General features: G+C 39.6%; 1 protein-coding gene across 1 annotated transcript in view; it reads left to right on the top strand.

Annotated features, from left to right (window-relative positions):
• LOC111222827 (receptor-type tyrosine-protein phosphatase gamma-like) overlaps positions 1–20395 on the top strand; it is a 47911-nt gene extending 27516 nt beyond the window's left edge. Inside the window, exons 8-28 of the mRNA XM_022746682.1 lie at positions 1171–1355; positions 3733–3841; positions 3942–3991; positions 4095–4839; positions 5838–5976; positions 8681–8772; positions 10786–10877; positions 11945–12041; positions 12158–12240; positions 12688–12822; positions 12933–13067; positions 13801–13973; positions 14115–14250; positions 15375–15521; positions 15981–16074; positions 16617–16693; positions 16881–17009; positions 17196–17342; positions 17465–17607; positions 18670–18805; positions 19578–20395. Of these exons, the coding sequence (XP_022602403.1) occupies positions 1171–1355; positions 3733–3841; positions 3942–3991; positions 4095–4839; positions 5838–5976; positions 8681–8772; positions 10786–10877; positions 11945–12041; positions 12158–12240; positions 12688–12822; positions 12933–13067; positions 13801–13973; positions 14115–14250; positions 15375–15521; positions 15981–16074; positions 16617–16693; positions 16881–17009; positions 17196–17342; positions 17465–17607; positions 18670–18805; positions 19578–19724 (3191 nt within the window). The 3' untranslated portion in view covers positions 19725–20395. The remainder of the gene's footprint in view (positions 1–1170; positions 1356–3732; positions 3842–3941; positions 3992–4094; positions 4840–5837; positions 5977–8680; positions 8773–10785; positions 10878–11944; positions 12042–12157; positions 12241–12687; positions 12823–12932; positions 13068–13800; positions 13974–14114; positions 14251–15374; positions 15522–15980; positions 16075–16616; positions 16694–16880; positions 17010–17195; positions 17343–17464; positions 17608–18669; positions 18806–19577) is intronic.
• Positions 20396–23045: the final 2650 nt, after the last annotated feature.

Below are 23045 nucleotides of genomic sequence, written 5' to 3'. Positions count from 1 at the left end.
AAAGTTGCCCCAGTTATTGTGAAGTAATTTTACATTTTCAGCAGAAATACAAATAAGAAACCAAGCAGAGTTGTATTGTACAAGTTGTTTATTTTGTAGGTCTTAACCTGCTGTTGATTTTAATGTTACCAGTGCTCCAGTATTGCTGAAAAGGATGATGACTGTCATGACAGTAATGATACACCCTGTGAAATCACGACGATGTCTTCAGCTGTTATTAAATGACTGCTGTTGAGTCACTGAAGTTGACAACGAACATCCGATGGGTTATAATGCATTTCACACCTGTCACACCTCATCAACACCCCAAGATTTTCTTGCTATTGCATTTTTCTCCCCCCTGTGTCCCCCTGACTGATTTCCTTCCACCCAGTCTCCCTGTCACATATGATGCATAATTTGCACCATAGCTTCACTGTGCAAATGGAGGAAACTGTGGTGACAATTTCAATTTGGCAGAAACCCTGTGAGCACATAGTCAGTTGACACTAGATCCTGATTGCTGTTGCCCCAATGTGCCGAGAAGCATGTCCAGATTGTCCCCTACTCATACTGACATATCCCTCTGTAAACATCCATGCTGCAGCCTATACTGCCACCTTGAGGCTGACTTACAGGTTTTCTTTCATCCTCCTCCTGCATCCTGTTTAATGTTGCATAGACAAGATCTTGCAAATTAAGCATGGACAGGAAGTTGCAATATCATCTGTACCACATGTTTATCACTACGCCTTGCTGTTTGGTATTCTACCTGGAATCTCTTGCAGTGTTGTAGCATGAGAAAGACAAGTGTCTAGACAGTTTACCTTGACACCTGAGGTTGTGCCTAACCCTAGTCAAGACCCCAGGAGTGTTTTCATTACTGAGTTACTGTAATATCTTAACCTTTTTAGCTCTCTCTCAAGTCGAAATGGCTTTGAGTCATGTCGGCAGCAGACAGTAATGATAGGTTTCTTAAAAGGCAACCTGAATTCTGCCCACACACTCAACAACCCTCAAATACATGTGGTCAAGCAGTCCTCCCAACCACAGCCATTCATTTTGACCAACTGCATTCAGACATTGAAAATGGACACTGTTTTGTTGTTTTTTTTTTTTTTTCTCTTATCAGTCATTTTTCTTTTCATGCCGCTCTTTTTTCATACTCTCCTCTTTTCTCCGGTCTTTCAGTGTGCAGCAGTGCCCCAGTGAGCATGAAGATCCAGCCGCTGAACCAGACGGCATTGATGGTGAGCTGGGAACGCCCTCTGACCGTCTACCACCCTCCAATCACCAGTTACATGGTCTCCTACAGCTGGGTGAAACGTGATGTTGCAGATGAAAATACCTTCACCAAGACCGGGGACCAGAGCATGGTGAGTATCATCGTCAGCCGCTCGTACGAAATCAAGGCAGTTTTCAAGGACTGTCTAGATTTCTTTCTTTTTCTAAATGTCTTTCTTTTTCTTTTAGATGGATGTGGTTTAAACAGGTCTGATTGGTTTGCAGAGCCTCAGATGTATCTGGCAGGATCAGAGGGTGGCTGGATCAGTGACAGTGTGTATAGGAGGTGACAGGTTGTGATGAACTTTTCATGTGGCTGTTGGTTGATATGAGGTCCGGGACACTCCCCTGTCACTCACCTGTCTGAGAATAGACACACAGGCCTGTCACGGACACTAACGATTCTAACTGATATACGTGCAATGTGTTGACAAATACACCTGTGGCCTTTTGTCAGTTTTAGCATTTTCTGTCATCTGTTAATTTTGAATTTAAATGATTGCTGAAAAAAAGAATCATTCTCTGGAGTAGGTCTGTGTATTATTGGGTCAAAGATAGCTTTTAACTAAAGCGTGTTCAAACAAAAGCAGTATAAACAAAATAATATATGCTCCTTTTATTTTAGCTGTATGAAAACCAATAATCGTTTGATAAATTCTAGTCTGGTTTCAGGGAGTGGAGGCACCTCTTTGAACACAAACTGTCTTCTTTTAGTAACAAATGCAGGCAGCTGTGAAAATGTAGTTCTTTAGATCTCTGCACAGTTTCTGACACCATTAATATATAATTCTGTTCATCTGCCTTAAACATTAAGTTATCATTCCTGTTCTTAATGTATCTCTCCAAAAGAACATTCACTGTCTCTGCAGAAATATATCTTTCCGCTGCAGGAGTTTACACCTACAAGGCTGTTCTTTTTCATTCTATATATTTTTCTCCCTGGTCACATATCCTCCCATTTGTGGGAATCCAATACCCAGCTGTGTATCTCTTTTAAAGCCCACTGACCCCCTGCTGTCTTGACAGTCTGCATGACTGCCTCTTTAGACATACACAGTGCAGAGGCAAAACACTGGCCCACCAGTTCAGAGACCTGGGATCAGTTCCCTTGCGGCAGCTCGTCGTCATGGGTGGGAAGCTGGTGAGGGACTTCTGCTGGTTGAAACTAGCCAACGCGTTAGCTAATAGCCAATTAATGAAGATGAACTTAGAGGCTCGTAACTGAAGCTTTGAGACTCCGGGTGTTCCCAGATTGCAGTATATCTCTGGACGTGTAGGTTGGAATGAATATGCAATCGGGCTTCCTACGGTTAAGAACTGCCACATGAATTAAACCAATGCTGTCCATCTTAAGATTAATTGACATTTATTTCTTCTCCTTTTGACTACCACTGTTCATTGAACTCCTGCACCCCTCAGAAGTCCATGCCTCATATGCTGCTTGTTCAGAAAGCTGCCACAAAAATTATGTCTGGTGTTAAACAGAGAAACCATTTCAGTCCTCTTGTGCTGGTTAATTTCTGTTTTTTAGCATCCATTCACTACATTTACTGATGTTTTTACTCCCCATCGGCCATACTGCACCCCGGGGTCCTCTGGCAGAGCTGTCATATCACTGCAGCCCAGTCTTCATTTTCTTTATTCTGTGGTCTGTGGTGTGAGACAGAATATGACAGAATATTCTCTATAAGGACCTGATACTGTTGAATAACTCGCTTCAGAAGCTTAGCCGTCAAATATGAAGTAGAGTCATTTACTAAAATCTATATTTGAACTTTGAACGTTGAATGACTTTTTTGATTTGAGAGGCTTCTCGCTGTCTTTTACAATTTTTATTTAGATTAACTTTTTTTTTTTTTAAGAATGGATTGATATTAATAATTAATTTTTTGTTGTCATCAGGTAACATCTTTGTGGCTATGTGGGGTTGTATGATGATTATTATTACTATACATTTATTACCTGGCTGACTGAAAGAATGATTAATGTGTCCATGAGTAATCTCTGTCTATGTAGTTTCCTTCCATAAATACAGTCAATCAGTCTCTTTCCTGACAGTATTCTCTCCACTTCTCTCTCTGCTGTCAGTCTTTCTTATTTTGTTCACTTCATTTCCATTTCAATTTTCAGTTTGTATCTCTGGACACCTTTATCTGAATTTATTTTAGAGAAATACTAGCTCTGCAACACCAGAGGCAATCACCCATCCATTCTGAGGACCAATTTTAAAATAAGTAAAGCCATCTGCAAACTGCACAACACAATTAAATTAGACAGGAAATTAGGTTTTTAAACTGCATCGAACTTGTGGGTGAAAGCTACTGTTGACAGAACAGTAGCTTAGCATAGTATATTTTCATTTTAGGCAAAATGAATTATCATCATCCTCACATTAAATGATTGTTCACTACAAATTCAAACCTTACTTATAATATTTTTGTAAATGTATGTGGGTCTTCTCTCTTGCAGAAAGCAGTCATCACTAATGTGTCCCCTGACATCCTGTACCTGTTCAGAGTGCAGGCAGTATGTCAACATGACCTGCGCAGTGATTTCAGCCAAACACTGCTGTTCAGAGGTAGCTTATGGTCAATATGTATTTTGAAATATTTTATACAAATCAAACACATGAAATGAGTTTTTTTTTTTTTTTAAATGCTTCCTCTTTTGTTTTCCAGCTAATACAACAAGAATATTTGAAGGGTCTCGTATTGTGAAGACCGGGATGGTGAGTTGACCAGAAGATGGCAGTGCAAATTTTATTTTGTGATGTTGGTGACAGCCATGTGTTACTGTTAGGTAACCACTTTTTCTCTGCCTACCTCCCTCAGCCCACGATTTCTCCAGCATCCCCGGCAGACATGGCTCCAATAAGCTCTGGTTCCTCCACTTGGACGTCATCTGGCATCCACTTCTCCATCGTCTCCATGGCAACGGGGATGGGCCCCTCCTCTAGTGGAAGCCAGGCCACAGTGGCATCAGTAGTGACAAGCTCCCTGCTGGCTGGCTTGGGCGTTGGCGGAGGGGTCATTTCTTCTTTGCCCAGTTCTGTCTGGCCTACACATGCTCCACAAGCCACTCAGAACCCCACCCGTCCCTCCGCTGCGCCTGAAAAGTCCAGCACTGAGCAGGCAGCACCCCAGGGCTCAGAGACAGACTCTCCGTCTGAGGAGAACCAGCCTGCACGTAAAGGTGAGGAAGGGGAAGATGAGGGCGAGGGAGAGGGGGAGCCAGAGGACGACGAGGATGAGAAGAAGAGAAAGAACAAGGCTACACCTGATAATGAGGAAAAGCAAGTGAACCACACTGTGGCCAAAGAGCCTTTAGTACCCACCCCCGCATCCACAGCCAAAGAGAAAGGGGAAGGGAGGCCTACAGTCAAAGGCACCACAATACCTGCAAGCACCAGTGATGAGCAGTTGGTCAACGTAGAGAAGAATCCCACAGATGTAAATACAGTCTCCACTCAGGAGCCTCGTAATGTCAGTGCTGAGATGCAGATTCCCCAGAGCTCCACACTGTCTCCGAAGAGCGGGAGTGATGGAAGGAGTCTCTGGCCTTTCTCTGTCCACACTGGTAAGCAGTTCTCTTTCTCTCGCACAAATGAGACCCATTTTCTTTCAGTTTACATCCCTTCCAAACAGAAAAATCCTTTTTTAATTCTCCATAAGCCTTGTTCCCTTGTCGTCAGATATAATACAAGCCAAGACTTCCCTCCAAAGCAGAATTCAGCTAACACTACCAACAGTTATGGAGCCCAATTTAACATAACAAATAAATTGATTTAAGACAGTAACTACACTGGTTACCATCTCAGTCAAAGACAAAGCTCCAGGCTTTTGTGTCAGTACAACACAGAGGCCTGAAGGCAGAAGTGAGCTGTCTGCCAGAGGGGTTCTGCCTCGAGGAATTCCTTTAAGCATATTTCAAAAGAGTTTGCTTCAAGGGAGAGCGTTTTTTCAAGATTCTTTTTGCCAGATTTTTTTTTTCTTTTTTTTACCGTCCCCATCATCATAATGTTAGAAATAGCGCAAGTATCATGGACATTGATTGAAAACTGTAACCAGGCACTCAGTGTGCTGCTATTTTGCAAAAATAAAGTAATGATCTCCACAAGCAGAGGAACTACATTTTGTAATGCTCATCTGAATCTGATGGGGCCAAACCAAAGCTGGTTTGGTTTGAGATTCTGTCATTGCCATTATGGTTTATTGTCATCAGTCTCAAGTGATGTTCATATGCAATGTTGAACATGTGTGCTTTACAATAATAGGCATTTAGATGTATTATTTTCAATAGCTTTCATTTAAACTAAGATAAATATTGAGCTTAGCTTTTAATTTTTGGATCCAGTGGTTTGGTAATAGTGGTAAAGGTGGAAGTCCCTGTGTGTAGGAGTTGAAAATTTCAGACTTTGGCGACTCCCAGTGGTAGTATCAAAACAGATACAGTAGCAGACAGAAATACGTGCCAGTGCATCCTTCACATATGCGTATTAAGGTTGACAAAGGAGTTTGGTGTTTACTCAGTAGAATATTTTTATCCATGTAATATGTGCATGTATTATGTTCCAGACAGGACCACTTTATCCAACGTTACCCGAAGTCCTCCTCCGGGGATGGGCAGGATGGTGTGGATTGTCCCCTTAGTGGTGGTGTCTGCTCTCACTCTGCTTTGCCTCATAATGCTGCTGATTGTGATGGTCTACTGGAGGTGAGCAAAAAGTTCAATATACATATCTTTATTCCAGAGGGGACATTTTACTGCTTAAAAAAAAAAAACTTTTGTAGAACAGTAAAAATTTCATGTTACATCAAGTGCTACTAAATACAGAAGTGCCTGGATAAGGGTATCGCTGATCATGAATAAGCAAGCTGCCTCTCACCCACACTGACCTCATCCATAGATCTTGTCACACTCGCATATTAGGTTAAGTGACATAACCGCATGCATGTCTGGATTTTCCGGTCTGCCTGCTCGGCATTCAGACCTGTCTAGTTTGGATGTGTCTCTTTTAAGAGCATGTCTCCATTTGTGCGCATCAGTCTGGTCGTAAGACCGCTTTCCTGCCTGCACGTTGTACATCAGACCCATCACCCACCCAAGTGAGGAGCTGGCGACCTGAAGGCCCTGCAGTGCCAGCAGGGGTCCCAGCTGTGTCTTCATCTGCCGGGCTAATTTCCAGCCACGCTATTGGAGCTTCAGTAATTACACAAGCCAGGCCACTGGCACATGTGGGATGGCTAATGAGTTACAAACAGCACTGTGGACCATTTCCTCAGCTGGTCCCAGCATATTTACTGTCTCCAAAGGTTCTGCTCATAGATGGGTAGTTTTACAGTCTGAGATTTTTTTTTTTTTTTGTTAATAGTGGACATGTGTTTGACGCATTTATAAATTTATTAGGATACTTTTTCGAAATGTGAGATGACTGCAGCCACCGTTTATGGATCAACAACACCCTACTGTGGTATTTTATGGTGTCAGATAATATATGACTGTGATATAAATAAAGCCTGGTTATCAGCTCCGTAGAGGCGTGAAAACACAGACAGCTGAAAACAAGATGACTGTAGCGGTTTCAATAGATGGATGCATTACTGAGAGTTGTGGTATTTGAATAGAAGAGCAGGGGCAGCTTTGAGATTAGAAATGGCCATCCCAGCTGTTGTTGTGACAACTCAGACAGTTCACAGACAATCTCTGCTTCCCCTGGGGAAAAGACCATGATGGAAGATGAAATCAACCCATTCACACTGTCTTTACTCTTCATGCTCTGCGAAGTCTCTCTTGGTGACAGTGCAGCTATTAAACTAAGCGAATGTCTCTGCTCACAGATGTTTTGGTCATTAACAACTTAATATCATAATCCATTTGATTTATAAATATATATTTAAAAATATGTAATCAATGGACCATCTACTGAAGTTTAATAAGCTTGTCTTATTTTTAGCTTTTTTATTTTTGCATGTTTGGATAGTCTTGGGTTATGAGTCTATCTACAGTGGAATTAATTGCTGCAGTTACAGAACACATCTGGAAGCCTCTGAGGCTTGAGGTGTTTGTTGAAAACTCACAGATGTTGAACTGAGAACAAATCCCATACTGTGTTAGTGACTTGGTGATGCCGGTGTTAAATGGGATGCCTAACTCCAGTTTCTTTACACCTGACATTCATTCAGAAAGCTTTATTTCATTCCATTTCCATTTCCCGAAAGCAAACTATTCTTCTGAGAGCCTGGGAGAGAGTTAGGGAGAAGGTGTCGACTATGCTGGTTCATTACCTGCACCACATCTACACCCACGGGGAGCCATTAGATTGGGAGGCTGTGACGCAAGCCAGGGGGGAGCTCTCCTCCCCCATTTGTTTTTTTACCCTCCCCTCTCCCTCTTTCTCTCTTTCCCTCCATCTCTCTTTCTATATCTTTTAAATGCAGTGCAGCCTTTTATTTTTGTTCCATCTGTCTTAAAGAATGACTAGCATCTGCTCCCTCCTCTGCATCAAGTACAGGTAGGATTAAACAAGGGAAATGCTGGCACTGGGATGAAATATGGGACTTTTATATGCATACATTAATATACATTGTGTATATATGTGTGAGGAGGAAAAGGTTGAGGCTGGAGAGAATATGCAAGGAGGACCTTGAGATCACTACTTACTTCATGTTAAAGTTATTGAATTTTTTGAAGGACACACTGAAACTGGAATGTAGCCAAAATTGACCTTTTTACAAATGTGTAATATGGATGAATAACTGAGATACTCTTTAAATAACCCATGGCTTCCTTCAGGCTATTAGTACTTAGCAGTGATTTGACAAGACTTTCAGTCTGTGACTTTTATACTTTGAACTGTGAATATGGGAGGAATCATCCAACAGTGTATACATTGTCAATTACCTATGGACAAGTGTTGGGTTGCAAAACTTTCATCGGATCAAAACAAAGTTGTTTTTCTCTAGAAAAATTCACATTTAATTTTGATTTTGTTGTCCTCAAAATGTATCAAGATATTTTTAAAACTGGTGTGTGTTGTCCCGGAGAGGGAATCTGGGGGGAGGGAATGTGTTTAGATTAGTTGTCTTTAGTTTGAGTAAAGAGCTAAATTTAGTGCTGTGCTGTGTGTCGCTGAGAGTTGTTTACCTGTTCCCTGTAGTCAACTCAGACTGTGTTTCCAGGAGCCACTCTATCAGTGTGCGATCAGCTGTGTCCCAACTACTCTGGGGTTTTCATTAGCAGTTTTCTGTCGTTCTTGTGTCATTCTATTCAACATTCGGATGCTAATTTTAACAGACCGGATCTGAGAACAATGGGATAATGACTCCCTAATACACTTTCCTGTGGCATTATCTATGCTGATAGTGTGTGGTTTCACTGTGCTTCATCCCACTGTGCTGCTCTCTCTGTGTCCCTGTAGGAGATTTTTCCAGACAGCTCACTTCTATGTGGAGGAGAGCAGTTCTCCACGGGTGGTGGCCAATGAGAATATTCCAGTCATCCCTATACCAGGTGAGCCATGTTTTATTCATTACATTAGAATATTCATACACGTAGTGTTCAAATATCCATAATTTTATGTCAAAGTATACCTAAAAGTCACTGTTTGTTACAGTTTTTAGATCAGTGATTCCCAACCAGGGGTATTTGTGTTACATGCTGTGTGGTACTTGTTTACCCCAGGGGTTACTTCTGCATTTGCTTTGGGATATGTGACAACATCGTAGGATAGCTCTACAAATCTGGAAAAAAAAAAAAAAGTTTATTAAGCAAGCAAGCAGAGAAATTGAAACAGCTAGCTAAAAATAATGGATAAACAGTTAAAATAGTTAGCAAAGAGTAAAGGAGGTGAAATTAGTTAGCTTAAAGTGATGGATAAACAGTTAAAATACTTACCTTAAAGTGATTGATAATAGTTAGCTTAAAGTGATGGATAGTAGCTTAAAGTTTTGGATAATAGGTAGTTTACAGTGATGGATAAACTGTTAAAATAGTTAGTTTAAAGTGGTGGATAAATGGCAAAAGCTTAAAGTAATGGATAAGTGGTTGGAGTAATTAATAAAATTATGGTGTTGATGAAGGGATACTTGAGTTCATCTGACAGTGCTGTGTAACAAAAAAGGTAAAAGAACCACTGTCGTAGATGTTCCAGTTCTACAGTACACCCTAGCCAAAAATGAAATTATAAAATCTATTCTATTAAATCTCTCATTAAAATTCTATTACTGAAACTGAAAAAAATCACCAAAATGACAAATGAATCTTCATTTTAAGTGATTTATGTCTACTGATACAGCACACATCAAAAAGTCACCATTAACTGTTTTCAAATGGTTTTCTCTATTACCTTGATGTCTGCATTCAGTCAGTTTCTGTTCATTTACATGTGAAATGACTCTGGGAGCAGCTCTGTGGGAGTTGTGTGACTGGCTTTTCTTCGCCTTTAATGTTCCAGGCAGCAGTGCAGTGGCAGCTAGTCGATATCGGACTTTACTTTCACAGTCGCTTGAAGCTCAGGGACATTTCAAGACTGTGATATCGTAGTTAAAGAGCACAGTTGACGCCAGTATTGACTCTGCATTCATTCGACTTTTATTGCTTTGGCTTTTCATTCTTTCTCCCTTTACTTCCTCTTCCCCTTCTTTTTCTTCTACTTTCTTCCAAACTGTGGTGTTTATCGCAGAGCACACATATTCTGAATGACTGACCATATAGTTGATTGTTTGAAATGTTTAAAATTGAAATGTAGAAGAAAGTCACTGCTCCATGAATTTCATTAAGGGCTCAGGATTTCGATTATTTCTCTTGATAGATATTTGTAGACTTATTTCAATTTATTTATGTATTTAATATTTAGATGTTTTAAATGGATGTTAAAAATATTGATATTGCATGAAACTTTGTGGGATATTCAAGCACACGTGTGAACATACCTTTGTACAGTTTTATTTAAAACTGTGCCTAATCAACCTTAGTTAATTTCAATTTCTAGCTTCTAAAGCCACATTTCACCCAGAACAATTCTGATGAAGTGATTCGGCTGTCGTGATAAGTCTAGAAAGAAAGACATTTTGATAAATGAACAGATTAACAAACCAGAGTCCACCCTTACGCTGTAATCACTGAGGCAAGTAAGAGCCCTAAAGGCCCCAGCTGCGAGGGTGTATTAGTTAAGGCAGTGGCCAGCATCAGCAGCAATGACAGCTGGGTACCCTGCACTATTGTCCCTGTGTGATGGTGACCAGCCTTATCAGAGATCCCTTGTGTGTGATTTGGGGCTGATTTGGCTCAGATGAGACAGATTCTCCCTCCTATAAATACTCAAAATGGTAATGTTAAATGTTTGCGATGATATGCAATAAAAAACATTTTTTCTTTATTTAATTTTTTTTTCTTTTCTTTTCTTTTCTTTTCTTTTCTTTTCTTTTCTTTACACATAGCTGCTAATAACTTAACCCTGATAAAGCAGGATATCAACCACACACAGTAATTAGGACTTTGCTAACAGTTCTGTTTCTCCTGCAGATGACATGGAGGCCATCCCTGTGAAGCAGTTTGTTAAACACATCATGGAGCTCTACAAGAACACCCTACAAGGTTTCGCTGAAGAATTTGAGGTATGCTTTTTTTGGAGCGCTGTGAACCTTTGCTACAGTATTTAACTCAGGCTGCATAATAAATAAAAGTACATTTGTAGTTTTTAGTCATGCTGACATTTGTGCTTTTTAGTAAAGTGTCCGCAACTATTGGATGGATTGCCATAAAACACTTTCATATCCGCCTAAGGACAAATTATAATAACTTTGGTGATCCCCTGATTTTTCAGGTCAAAATTAATTAAATTTGTCCAGTGCTTTGGTTTACAACTAAATATCTTAGCTTATTTGCTGACATTCCCATCATCCTTAGCTGTACCACAACATACTAGACTAAGATGTTTAACATGTCAAACATTATATCTGCACAGCATAAGCATGTTAGTATTGACATTGTGAGCATGTTAGCATGCTGCTCCTGTGTTTGTGTGCAGGGTTGCTAATTTTGAACAGATGGTTGCAAGAAAGATGGAGAGAAAGATCAAGCGATACAGGGGTAATTAGAGAAGGTCTGTCTGCTGGTTGACTGGATGGGAACACACTAACTGTGTAGCCAGGTTAAAGAATGAGGCAGAAGCTTCACCCCTTAAAGGACTCCTTCTAATTGGGGTCATCTGATGTGAAGCTTATGTGCATAATTTTTCAAATGCACCACAATGAAACTGTGTTGGAAATAATTGTAGTATTTTAGGGGTGGGTGCACTGTGGTGTAGTAAATAAGAAGAGAAGAAGGCCGTCCTACTGGAGGCGTGAGTTCAAAACCCAGTGGTAGTAAACATCTGCTCTGCTGAAGCACCCTTAACTGAGACCCTGAATCCCTGTCAGAGTTTCAGCTTTACACTTCACTCTGAGCTCTGAGCTCCTCATGCAGAGAGCACCAAAACACAAGACAAGTTTCCCTTTCAAGATCAATAGTATCACAAAAATATGAAATCTGAGAAGTTTTACTTCAAGAAATAAAAACATGCAGTTTTTAATGAAAACACTGTCACACTTTAAGTAAATATAATTCCCTTTCCAAGGGTAATTCATTACATCGTTTATCCTCATTTAACAAAATCCATCTGCCTATGTCTCCCTCTCTCCAGGAGGTCCAACGCTCGACAGCAGACCTGAAAATTACAGCAGAGCATTCCAATCATCCTGACAACAAGCACAAAAACCGATACATCAACATTGTGGCCTGTGAGTCAGCTGTAAAATCTGATTATGATGTCTACTGCTGCGGAATCCAATAATGTTTTAATAACACGTTTTCATCCATTTAATAATTCACCCAAATATGTCAATGCTTTCCCTAGATGACCACAGCAGGGTGAAATTACGAGCCCTGGCGGGGAAAGATGCCAAACATTCAGATTACATCAACGCCAACTATGTGGATGTGAGTTTTACCAACCACTTGACATGGTAGAATCATTCAAGGTTTAGTCTTCTTCATGAAGATCTTATTAGTTTTCCTTTTTTTGTGTGTGAAAGGTTGTGAAATCCCCCTGCTTGTCGCTGTCATGAATGAAACAAGAGTGCGTTGTGAAAAGAATTATTCATGGTGCTAAATGCCATGCTGACTGCTTTATTTAAAATATCAATTGAGGTATCAAAATCATAAAAATCGACAGCGAGAACAATACAAATTTGATATCTATTTTAAAAATATTGATTAATGTATAAGAATTTACAATTTCTGTCAGATGAAGGAGTGGATTTCATGACCTATTAATGTCTTGTGTCAGTAAACCAGTCACATAAGCTCTACCAGGGGTTGTGGGTAATTGATACAACATTGATTGCATCTTACTGGTAACAATATTCCACCACTCTCCTGTTCCAGGGATACAACCGTCCCAGAGCGTATATAGCTGCTCAGGGTCCTCTCAAGTCTACATTTGAGGATTTTTGGAGGATGGTATGGGAGCAGAACACTGGAATCATCGTCATGATCACAAACCTGGTGGAGAAAGGGAGAGTAGGTTCAATTCCATCATTCGCAAACTGAAAATAGAAAACAGAAATTAATGTATACCTGTGTTTCAGACGTGTTAAAATATCATTCATTGCGTGTGTTGTGTCCCTCAGAGGAAATGTGACCAGTACTGGCCGACAGAAAACAGTGAGCAGTATGGAAACATTGTGGTGACGCTGAAAAGCACCAAAGTGCACGCCTGCTACACACTGCGGCGTTTCCTTATAAGGAACACTAAAGTTAAAAAGGTAACTAAAAGTCCAACACACTTTATTCTCACTGGTGAATCTTCTTCAGATGTTTTGTTTAATGAGTTTTTGCTTTTTGAACCTGAATCAGGTTGGACCAGCTATTCTTAATTTTCTGTCTAAAGTCCTTCCTAAGTTGTAAGTTTCTACTCTTAAGTTTCAAACTAGTGATTAACTAAATCAGGTTGCACCATTAAAATTCCTCTGATTTTACACATCAAAGTCTGAGGAGTGCAGCTGCATATGTGAAAAAAAAGTTGTATAAAGCCTTGTGTGGCTCCAGAGGGAGCTGTGTGAAGTCAGAGAAATGTCCTCAAGTGATGTCACTTGAGTCAGCGTTGGTTGGGTCTGAAGACTACAAATTTGAGAATTAAAAAAAAGAACTTGGTGTGTGAAGTTAAAAAGTAAAAAGAGGAGAGTTTACCAAATCTGCTCCTCATCTCTGCTTGAGACTAGAGACTCAAGGCTACATTAGCTGCTTCTAGCAAAACACACCCAAGTCTCCAACTGGACTATTGGGGGTCAAGTTGCATTGTGGGCAATGTAGGCGCCAGGTTTTGAAGAATGCATGGGAAAAAAAGACAATATCTCTGGTTCTACTTTTTTGTTTTAAACTGTGCGTCATGAGTCCAACAATGTTACCAAAGTGCTATGCTAAATCAGTACAGAACTCTTTTAATGAATAGTAAAGAACTTAGCACCTTATTGTTGGCTCTCTGCTCTTACGTTTCAGGGCCAAAAGGGGAATCCAAAAGGGAAGCTAAATGAACGTATTGTGGTCCAGTATCACTACACTCAGTGGCCTGACATGGGAGTACCAGAGTACACCCTCCCTGTGCTCACCTTCATCAACCGCTCATCAGCGGCTCGCACTGCAGACATGGGCCCTGTCCTGGTTCACTGCAGGTACAGTTCATTATACCCAAGCTCCAAGCTAAATGAGTTTTACTTATGAGTGTTATTCTCTCTTCTTTGCTGACCTGGTTAACAGCTCCCTCTATGGGCCTGCCATTATGCTCATGTCGCTTTTTGCTCTCTGCTCTTCAGTGCAGGGGTTGGGCGCACAGGAACGTACATTGTCATTGACAGCATGCTGCAACAGATCAAGGACAAAAGCACAGTCAGTGTCCTGGATTTTCTCAAACATATCCGCACACAACGCAACTACCTAGTCCAGACTGAGGTAAGAAGCCCTAAATCATCAGTTGAGCTGGGAAACTGGGTTCCTTCTCCTACATTAAAAAAGGTCATCTAGGATTAAAGATGGATGGGGAGTTATAAAAGCTGCTCAGTTTGGCTCAAGTAAAGGTCATACTTGATGCAATTTCATTGCAACGCAGTACAAACTGATATATACTCACCACAATACAGATGAATGTATAACACTAGAATAGTTCCGCACTGGTTGTCCTCAGGCCACAGTTTTGTACAGTAGGATTCAAAACTCTGAGAATGGTAAAGTAGTCTCTGACCTTTGGACCTCACTGTATTTGATTGTATAACTTATTATAGAATAATTATTTCTGGGTCCTCCTTACCCTATGTGTACTAAATCACACCTGCCTTCACTATCAGGTTTGTCCACAGACAACTTGCTGTAAGTGTGAAACCATGTTTTTTGGGCCATGTTTAAGTTTTCCTCTATTAAGTGTCAAGCAGTCTTACAAGTCAATATTTCTTTTACAATTGGTTGTTTAATTTAATTATTACATGAATAAATAATTTAAAGTAAATGTGACGTATTTTAATTGTCTGTTATATCTAATTGTTTTGTTGATACAAGTACTTCAGTGTAAATGTTGAGCTTGATGCCCTGGTTGTTTTCCTGTAAATTTTTCACTTTATTTCTCTAAGCATTTTTCCTCCTCTGTGTCCCTCTAAAGGAGACCTAGAACATTCAGAATTAAGAGAAAAAAAAACACATTTAAATGAGACATGAAATAAAAAATGAATATTACATACATGATTATTATCATAAAATGTTACAGTTTCATCATCATTCATCTTTTTTCCCAATGACCATTTTAATTCATAATGCCACTTTTCATTACAGTCTTTGTCTGTCAGTCAAGACAGACAGGCTGCGTAATTGGCTCTGCCACGTTACTGCTGGAATTTGATAAAAATGAAAAAACTTCAAAAACCTGTATGGAAGCAAAAAATCATAATAATAAACTGAATTTTAAAAAGTTGCATGTTGATATTGTTTGTATTTACATATATATTTATGTATTTCATATGATTGTTTATTTCTTAATCTGTTATTGTTATATATGATTTTTTTTCTAAATCCTGTCTCCCCCTCAGGAGCAGTATGTTTTCATCCACGATGCTCTGATGGAGGCCATCCTGAGCAGAGAGACAGAGGTGCCTGCCTGGCAGCTCCACAGTTATGTCAACAGCATTCTCATGCCCAACTCGACAGGCCGCACACGGCTGGAGAAGCAGTTCAGGGTGAGCAAACCTTCTGGGCATCTGACTGGTCTGGTTAGACAATCTGTCACCGTCTGCAGTGGCAACACCAGCTGAAATTGAGGCGGTCTTTGGATCAGAAGCTTGTTAGCAGAGTGCACGGAGGCTTTCCATTTCCTGACGGGAATAGACTGAGAGCGTCTCTGATGTTGGCTATAATAAAGTCGTGTCTGTCACCCCTGCTGACTTATGCAAAGCTTGATGAATGTTTCATCAAGCTCCTGCTATTTCAACTTCAGCAAAGACAAACTAATTGCTCCCGCATAATGTCAATTCCTCCTGAGCTTCACAGGCTCTTTATTAATGTGAAAGACTTAGTGTTAATCTTTGCTGTTAAACAACATTAAATCTTATTTTTCATGTCAGATTTTAATTTCCAGTGACTCTGAGGCCTAAATTCAGATTTTCTGATCTTCTGGTCTTTGCATTCTCTCTCACCAGCTGCTGACTCAGTGCAACACGCGCTTTGTGGAGTGCTTTAGCGCCCACAAAGACTGCAACAAGGAGAAGAACCGCAATTCCTCAGTGGTTCCCTGTGAGTATTTTATCTGTTTTACCACAGCATGCTTGCAACTGAGCTGTGGTTTTGGACAAGCAAGGTCATATCGAACATGTACAGCTGCCACAGTCTGCATTCAGGAGTATCACGAGGGTTGGTTAGCGTGGGTTTGCATAATAATTAGTAGGGGCAGCTGTCTTGAAAAGATGAGTTAAAATGCATTAAAAGGGTTTTCATTACAAAAAAAATCTGTCAATTGTTGAGTACTTTTCCCTGTTTTTTGAAATTTGAGACAATTGGAATGAGAATCAAGACATTTTCTAAGGTAGTTTTCTGCAGTTTCCAGTCAGTAAATTATTAACGACAGTTCATATTCCAAAATTAGAATCTATTTCCATAATCCTATAAGTTAATCTTTATATGCGTTCTCGGCTCCCAGACAGGGGAAACGGAGAAACTTGTTGCTATAGCAACAGTGAGGACTGGTAATGAATGTGTGCATTATCAGCCAGTGCAATATTATAGAGCCCTGGTTTGTGATTTAAAGTGTGTTTTTCCATCTCCTTGCCACTCTACAGCGGAGCGAGCAAGGGTCGGACTCACCACTCTGCCTGGAATGAAAGGAACAGATTACATTAATGCATCCTACATAATGGTACAATGTCCAGCTTCTTTATCCTTGCTCACTGTTTGTTTCTTGAACAATTTTATTGACAGGTTCTGTTAGTTCTTTATTGTAGATTCTTGGAAAATTAGCAGTTGTCTGTTAGCTTTCACAATCATGCATCAGTACAAGTGTTCTATGTTTCAGAAAGACTAACAGCTCACCTCTGTCACCTCAGGGTTACTACAGGAGTAACGAGTTCATCATTACCCAGCATCCCTTACCCCACACTACCACAGACTTCTGGAGGATGATTTGGGATCATAATGCTCAGATTATTGTCATGTTGCCTGACAACCAGGGACTGGTACGCAACAGTGAATCATAATAATATGTTTATTTGTTTTTTAATCAAGTCTAATCAAGTTTTTTATTTGTCCTTGAGTTCTGCTGCATCGAACAAACACTGACATTCTCACAAAAAAAAGAATATTGACAGCAAAATGAAGCATTTGTGAAAAAGATTGATAAATAAATTGCTTTTTCTTTGCAGGCTGAGGATGAATTTGTTTACTGGCCGAGTCGGGAAGAGGCCATGAACTGCATCGCCTTCACTGTCACACTCATCAGTAAGGACAGACTGTGCCTCTCCAACGAGGAGCAGATCATCATCCATGACTTCATCTTAGAGGCCACACAGGTAAGGGCTCCTCTGCATCGTTACCTACACCATACTTAATGTTTTTATGATCGTGACATGAAGAATCCCAGCCATAACATTATTTATGTCATGTCATCTGTGTACTCTCCTATGTGTGACAGGACGACTACGTTCTGGAGGTGAGACATTTTCAGTGCCCTAAATGGCCGAACCCTGACGCCCCTCTCAGCAGCACCTTCGAGCTCATCAGTGTCATCAAGGAGGAGGCCATGACCCGTGATGGTCCCACCATCGTGCACGATGAGTATGATTGAATTTACTTCTTTGTTGTCCTCTGTCAGCACAGGGAGAGTTAACTTGTAGGGGCAAACACACCAAATGATTTTAATAAGGTTTTGCTTACTGTTTTACGTGCTTTGCAAAGCCCAAAGGCTGCATCTGGATCTGGATTTTAAGGGTTCAGAAGTGGTTAAAGAATCCTGTTCCTTAATTGCTTTTGAGTTGTCCTTGCTAAAATTCTGTATTAGTAAAATGGTAAATAAGGCTCTCTAAATTCTCTTAGTAACTAGGCAACCATAACAGCTTCTACAGTGATTGCTAGCTGATGTCTTTCCTATGGACCTCTGTGCCTACAGCAGCACAGCTGCTATTAGTGAGGACATAAGTGACTTGAATACTCTTCATCATTGAATTCCCCATTTCTCTTCTCTCAACCGCATGAAAGCCGCCCACCCTGAGTCCAATTCTGTTGGAGGTTTCTTCCTGTTAAAAGGGAGTTTTCCTCTCCACCATTGCCAAGTGTTTGCTCATGGAGGAAACTGTTGGGTTTCTCTCAATAACAGTGTAATAGTTGACCTTGCTCTGCGAAATGCCTTGAGATAATTTATGTTGCGACTTGCCGCTAGACAGTTAGGGCTGTATCTGACATTGTCACAGACTCAATAACAGGCCACTCTGTCTCCCCATCCATTTATACCATTTATGTTACACTAACATGATGCAATTGTGCATCATGTTAGTGTAATATAAATGGTACCAACTGTATGAAAGAGGTGGCTTGTATCACACATTGTATCCATTAATTAACTGCAGTGTATTTTTTTACCTATTGGTTACAGAGGAGTATACTTAAGTTAATAACATAACAGTCTGCAATTAGTAAAGGTGATGATGAGATCTGAGCACTAAAACTACACACCAGAAAACAGCCTTACACGTTTGAAGTCATTTGTCACATGTATCATTTGAAGTGATGGAGTGAAACAAAGGATTTGGTGATATTCATAGTGTTTAATAACACATGAACAGAAGGCTGTTTGAGACAGGAACAAGTCCTACAGAGCTGATTCTGAATATTTCCACTCAGGTATGGAGCAGTGTCAGCAGGAATGCTCTGCGCCCTCACCACACTGTCCCAGCAGCTGGAAAATGAGGGATGTGTCGACATCTATCAGGTGGCTAAGATGATCAATCTCATGAGGCCGGGAGTCTTCACTGATATAGTAAGTTTATGTGAAAGATGAACAGGAAGGATCTGGGCTCAACATTCGTCCAATGATCCAATGATTTTATACCAACAATCAAATGACTACATGTAGTGTTAAAGGGGTCGCTCATAGCGGTGGACACACAGATAGTTATTAACCCACCTCTCTCCCCTTAGCTCTCTGTAGCCTTTTTCATTTACTAATTCTTTTGGTTTTCAGGCCAACAGCAGTTTTCAATGTTGCTTGCAGCTGCAGCAGATGGCTGATATCAAAAGTATAAACTAATAATTTGTCAGTGTTTGCTGCTTGTTCTGCTGCTCTCAGGTGGCCCAAAAAAAATCTATTAATCCTGCTTTTTTATCATAGAGGAACATTTAAAGCTGCATTAAATCATTTTTGCCACTAGGGGGCAGCAAAAAAACCAACAAGCTAACATTTCTGATATTATTTCATAGCCACTTTATCATCAACATTAGCATTAACTTGGGATATAAGTAATATAAGTAAATGAAATCCAATTTTCACTCTCCATTTCACTCTGTTTTGTGGGTCACCAGACACTATTTGTCTGTCATTTGGTGTTTGACAGGTTGTGTGCAGTGGGTTTCAAAAGGTTTTTTTGTTTTTTTTATTTGTCAAGAGTGACCCCTTTTACATTAGATTCAGTGTTTATGTCTAAAATAATGATTAATGCAGTCATTTTTCTAACACTTTTTTAGTTTAACATTATACCATAGGGGACGATCTATAGTGTTAACCTGTTCTGTGTTTGTGTTTATGTGCACAGGAGGAGTACCAGTACCTTTACAAAGCCATGCTCAGCCTGGTCGGTAACAGAGAGTGTGGCCTGAGCCCCATGCACATGGACACTAATGGAGTGGTGGTGATTGCAGATGAGTCGGACCCTGCAGAGAGCTTGGAGTCGCTCGTCTGAGGACATTCTTACGGGCACTTAATTTGTAAAAATCTGAGAACTTTTCTGAGGCCTTTTTTGCCAGACTATTGATTAAATGAATAACCTTATTACTTTTTATACTGATAAATGTTTTTTGATATTTATGTTTTTGCCCTTTATTTCTTGTCTTAAATGTTATCCTGCTGAGCGTTTGCACCTGTTTAAGTTGACGTGAGGAAAAAGCAGCTCTGTCCAGTTTGCACTATACTATCAGTGTTACTGCCTAAATCCAGCGAGTTAAATCCTGGCTACATGACGAAACTGGGATCTTTGGACCGCAATGAGACGAACCTGAAGCATGAAGACCAGGAGAGTTAAGGCGATCCACCTACAATAATGTCTCAAAGATGAACATCGCATCACAACGTAGCCCAGCATGCATTATGTCACTTTGTCACCTCGATCAAACTAACTGTTTTCAGGCTTCGCTCCACATGCGTGAAGCTCTTTATCACACGTGAAGAGACTCTTACCTGCCTAATATTCATATATTGTCCAAATATCTCACTGCTGTCTTGTATAATGTACTTATGGCTTATTTTGTTAAAGTGTGTTACAACATCTAATGTGAACATTTATTGCTTTTTACAGGGATTTATATTGTTATATTGTTTTGTAATATATATATATATATATTATATCCTTAATAGCCAGCCAATGTTGTTTTCTTTTTTCTTTGATTTTTTTTTTTTTTTTTCTGTTTTTTTTTTTAGTACTTTTGCCTACATGTATTTGTCCACTGGCCTTGGTGTAGATTCATATTTTTGGAGATTCTGTAGCTTATCATGAATTGCCTACACAGCTCCATGTTTTATTTTTCCGCTTTTCTAATCTCAGCTATCAAAGCTCAGCTGTTGTAACACATGTAATAAGTATCTGTATTGACACAATGCAGTGCCTACAAAAAGTATTCACCCCACACAAAGTTTTTCATGTTTTGTTTTGCAACATTGAATCACAGTGGATATGATTATGATATATTATTTATTTTTGACATTGATTTAAGAGGGGAAAAAAACAATGTCAAAGTGAAAAATGTCCACAAATGGATCGAAATTGAATACAAGTACAAAATTTATTGTGCAAGTGTTCACCACCTATGAGACGATAATTATTATAGGAACCTTTGGCAGAAATTACTACAACTATTACGATCTTTGTAGATCGGTCTGTATCAGCATTGTACATTTGGACACTGCATTTCTCTCTTTCTTCTGTCAAACTCTGTGACTGCGGCAGCAGCGCTCAACTCCTGCCATTAATTCTGGACTGGATTGAGGTCTGGACTCTTATTTTGTCACCCAAGACATTAAAATTGTTGTTTTTAAAAACACTACTGCATAGTTTTGGCTTCATATGTGTCTTGAAGGAAAATAAACTTGCAGTTCTCCCAGAGATTGCAGCAGGATTTTTTTTTTTTTTTTATACTATATTCTCTACCTTCACAAGCCTTGCGGAACCTGATGCAGAGGGACATCCTCACGAGGCTGCCTGGTTTTGATGGTGTGTTTTTTCTCATGTGAAGGGTTTGGTTAACACTCGACATGTTTTCCCTTGTGCTTTCATGTGAGCTTTTTCACTATTGACTTTATCGTGAACCTTCGACTGAGAAATGTCTCCTGCTATATCTCAGCCATGAAGTGCTGCAGTTCCTTCACCGAGCCCTCTGGCCTCTCAGTGGCCTCACTAGTGCTCTTTCTCTTTCTTTTGAGGATGACCTGCACTCATCAGATTTAAAGCTGTGCCATACTCTTTCTGTTCTTACGATCGTTTTAGGGATATTCAGTGCCTTGGAAATCATCTTTATTCCTCTCTTTATTGGTACTTTTCAGTAGACTTGTCACTGATTTGTTGGAATATTTATCTGCCTTCACATTGTGGTTTTGGGAAATTGGACTTCAAATCAGTTTTATGTTTTTTATTTCTACTCAGGTCATTGTTTTATAAATTTCCTTTGACTTTGAGAGTAATATTTTTATTATGATGTGCCAAAAACATCCCAAATTACATCCACTGTGATTCAAAATTGCTAATCATGCTAAAATGTGAAAAAGTCCAAATGGTATAGGGACTACTTTTTATAGGCAGTGTAGTTTCTTTTTTGGTGGCTTGATGCTTTATTTGTAACCAAAGATGTGGTTCCAGTTTGCAACATGTAAGTGGTTTTGTCCTGAGATCTATTTAATCAACTAGAATTTAAAATCAAAATTGTTAAATCTTGCAGTACATATTTCCAGTGTCAAAGGTGTGAATTTAACCAGATTTAAGCATGTTTCTGTTCTAGCCTCAGGAACTCACCTTACAGTAGATAATCAGAGTACACGATGCTTTCCTCACATTAGACAAAAAGATTTCAAATTCAGACTGTAAAATGGGGGCTGATATTCTGTCTCTGCACTATTTTGTGGCTATTAATTATAAGCCCTTTTCAACCCTGAACAGCCCTCTCTCCTGATTGATTTGTGTGTATCTTTATAGTGTGTATTCCATGATGAAAACTTTTTTTTTTTTTTTTTGTGCTGATAACAGCTACTTCTCTGCTAAAGGGGAGTTTACTAAATCAAGTGAAAACTCTCCAACATTTGGAGAAAAGTCCAGATTGCTTAACACTTAGCTCTGCAACAAAAGTTTTCTTTGCAGCAAGTAGTTATTTTTTATTTTATTTTATTTTTTTGGTATAAATGCCAGCGTCCTCTCCATTTGATATTTCTACACTCATTTAAAACACAAGTGCTGTTGCTTCAAAAACAAATGACTTTGACCTTAACCTTTGTGACCATAGACGTTTGTATTTTCATACAAAGATTTGAATTGTGTAGTGGCCCTGTGACGGATTGTACTTTATTCAAATCTCCACTGCTAAAACCCCCAAGATCCACACTCATACCTGCCCCTTTGAGAGGTCCATGCTGGTGTTTAGACCACGTTTTCATGATATTTGCTTAATGGTCCGGGGATGCAGTATGTTATCCTCAGTGGATTTCAGTCAGGGTGGTGGTAGAGTTTGATTTGTAACTTAAATAAATGATGAACTGGTTTTGTCCTTCATATCATGTTTATATGATAGTATCATAGTCATATATCCCTATGATACTGTGATATATCATATTATAGTGTCATAGTGTTATTTAATAGGTAAACTGTATTGCTATACGTTAAATAAAGTCTGGGTTTGGGTGCACAGCATCCTTGTATTACGTGCAACCACTGATGGATGTTTTTTTTTTTTTTTAAACTTAGTAACCACTGAACAACAGTGGTAGAGGGAATGTTCAGATGCTTTGCTGAAGTAAAAATATT

The sequence above is a fragment of the Seriola dumerili genome, unplaced genomic scaffold, assembly GCF_002260705.1.
Source record: "Seriola dumerili isolate Sdu_G_001 unplaced genomic scaffold, Sdu_1.0 BDQW01000109.1, whole genome shotgun sequence".
Taxonomy (NCBI): domain Eukaryota; kingdom Metazoa; phylum Chordata; class Actinopteri; order Carangiformes; family Carangidae; genus Seriola; species Seriola dumerili.
The sequence above is the reverse complement of the archived record's forward strand: the minus strand, read 5'-3'. Positions and strand labels throughout refer to the sequence as shown.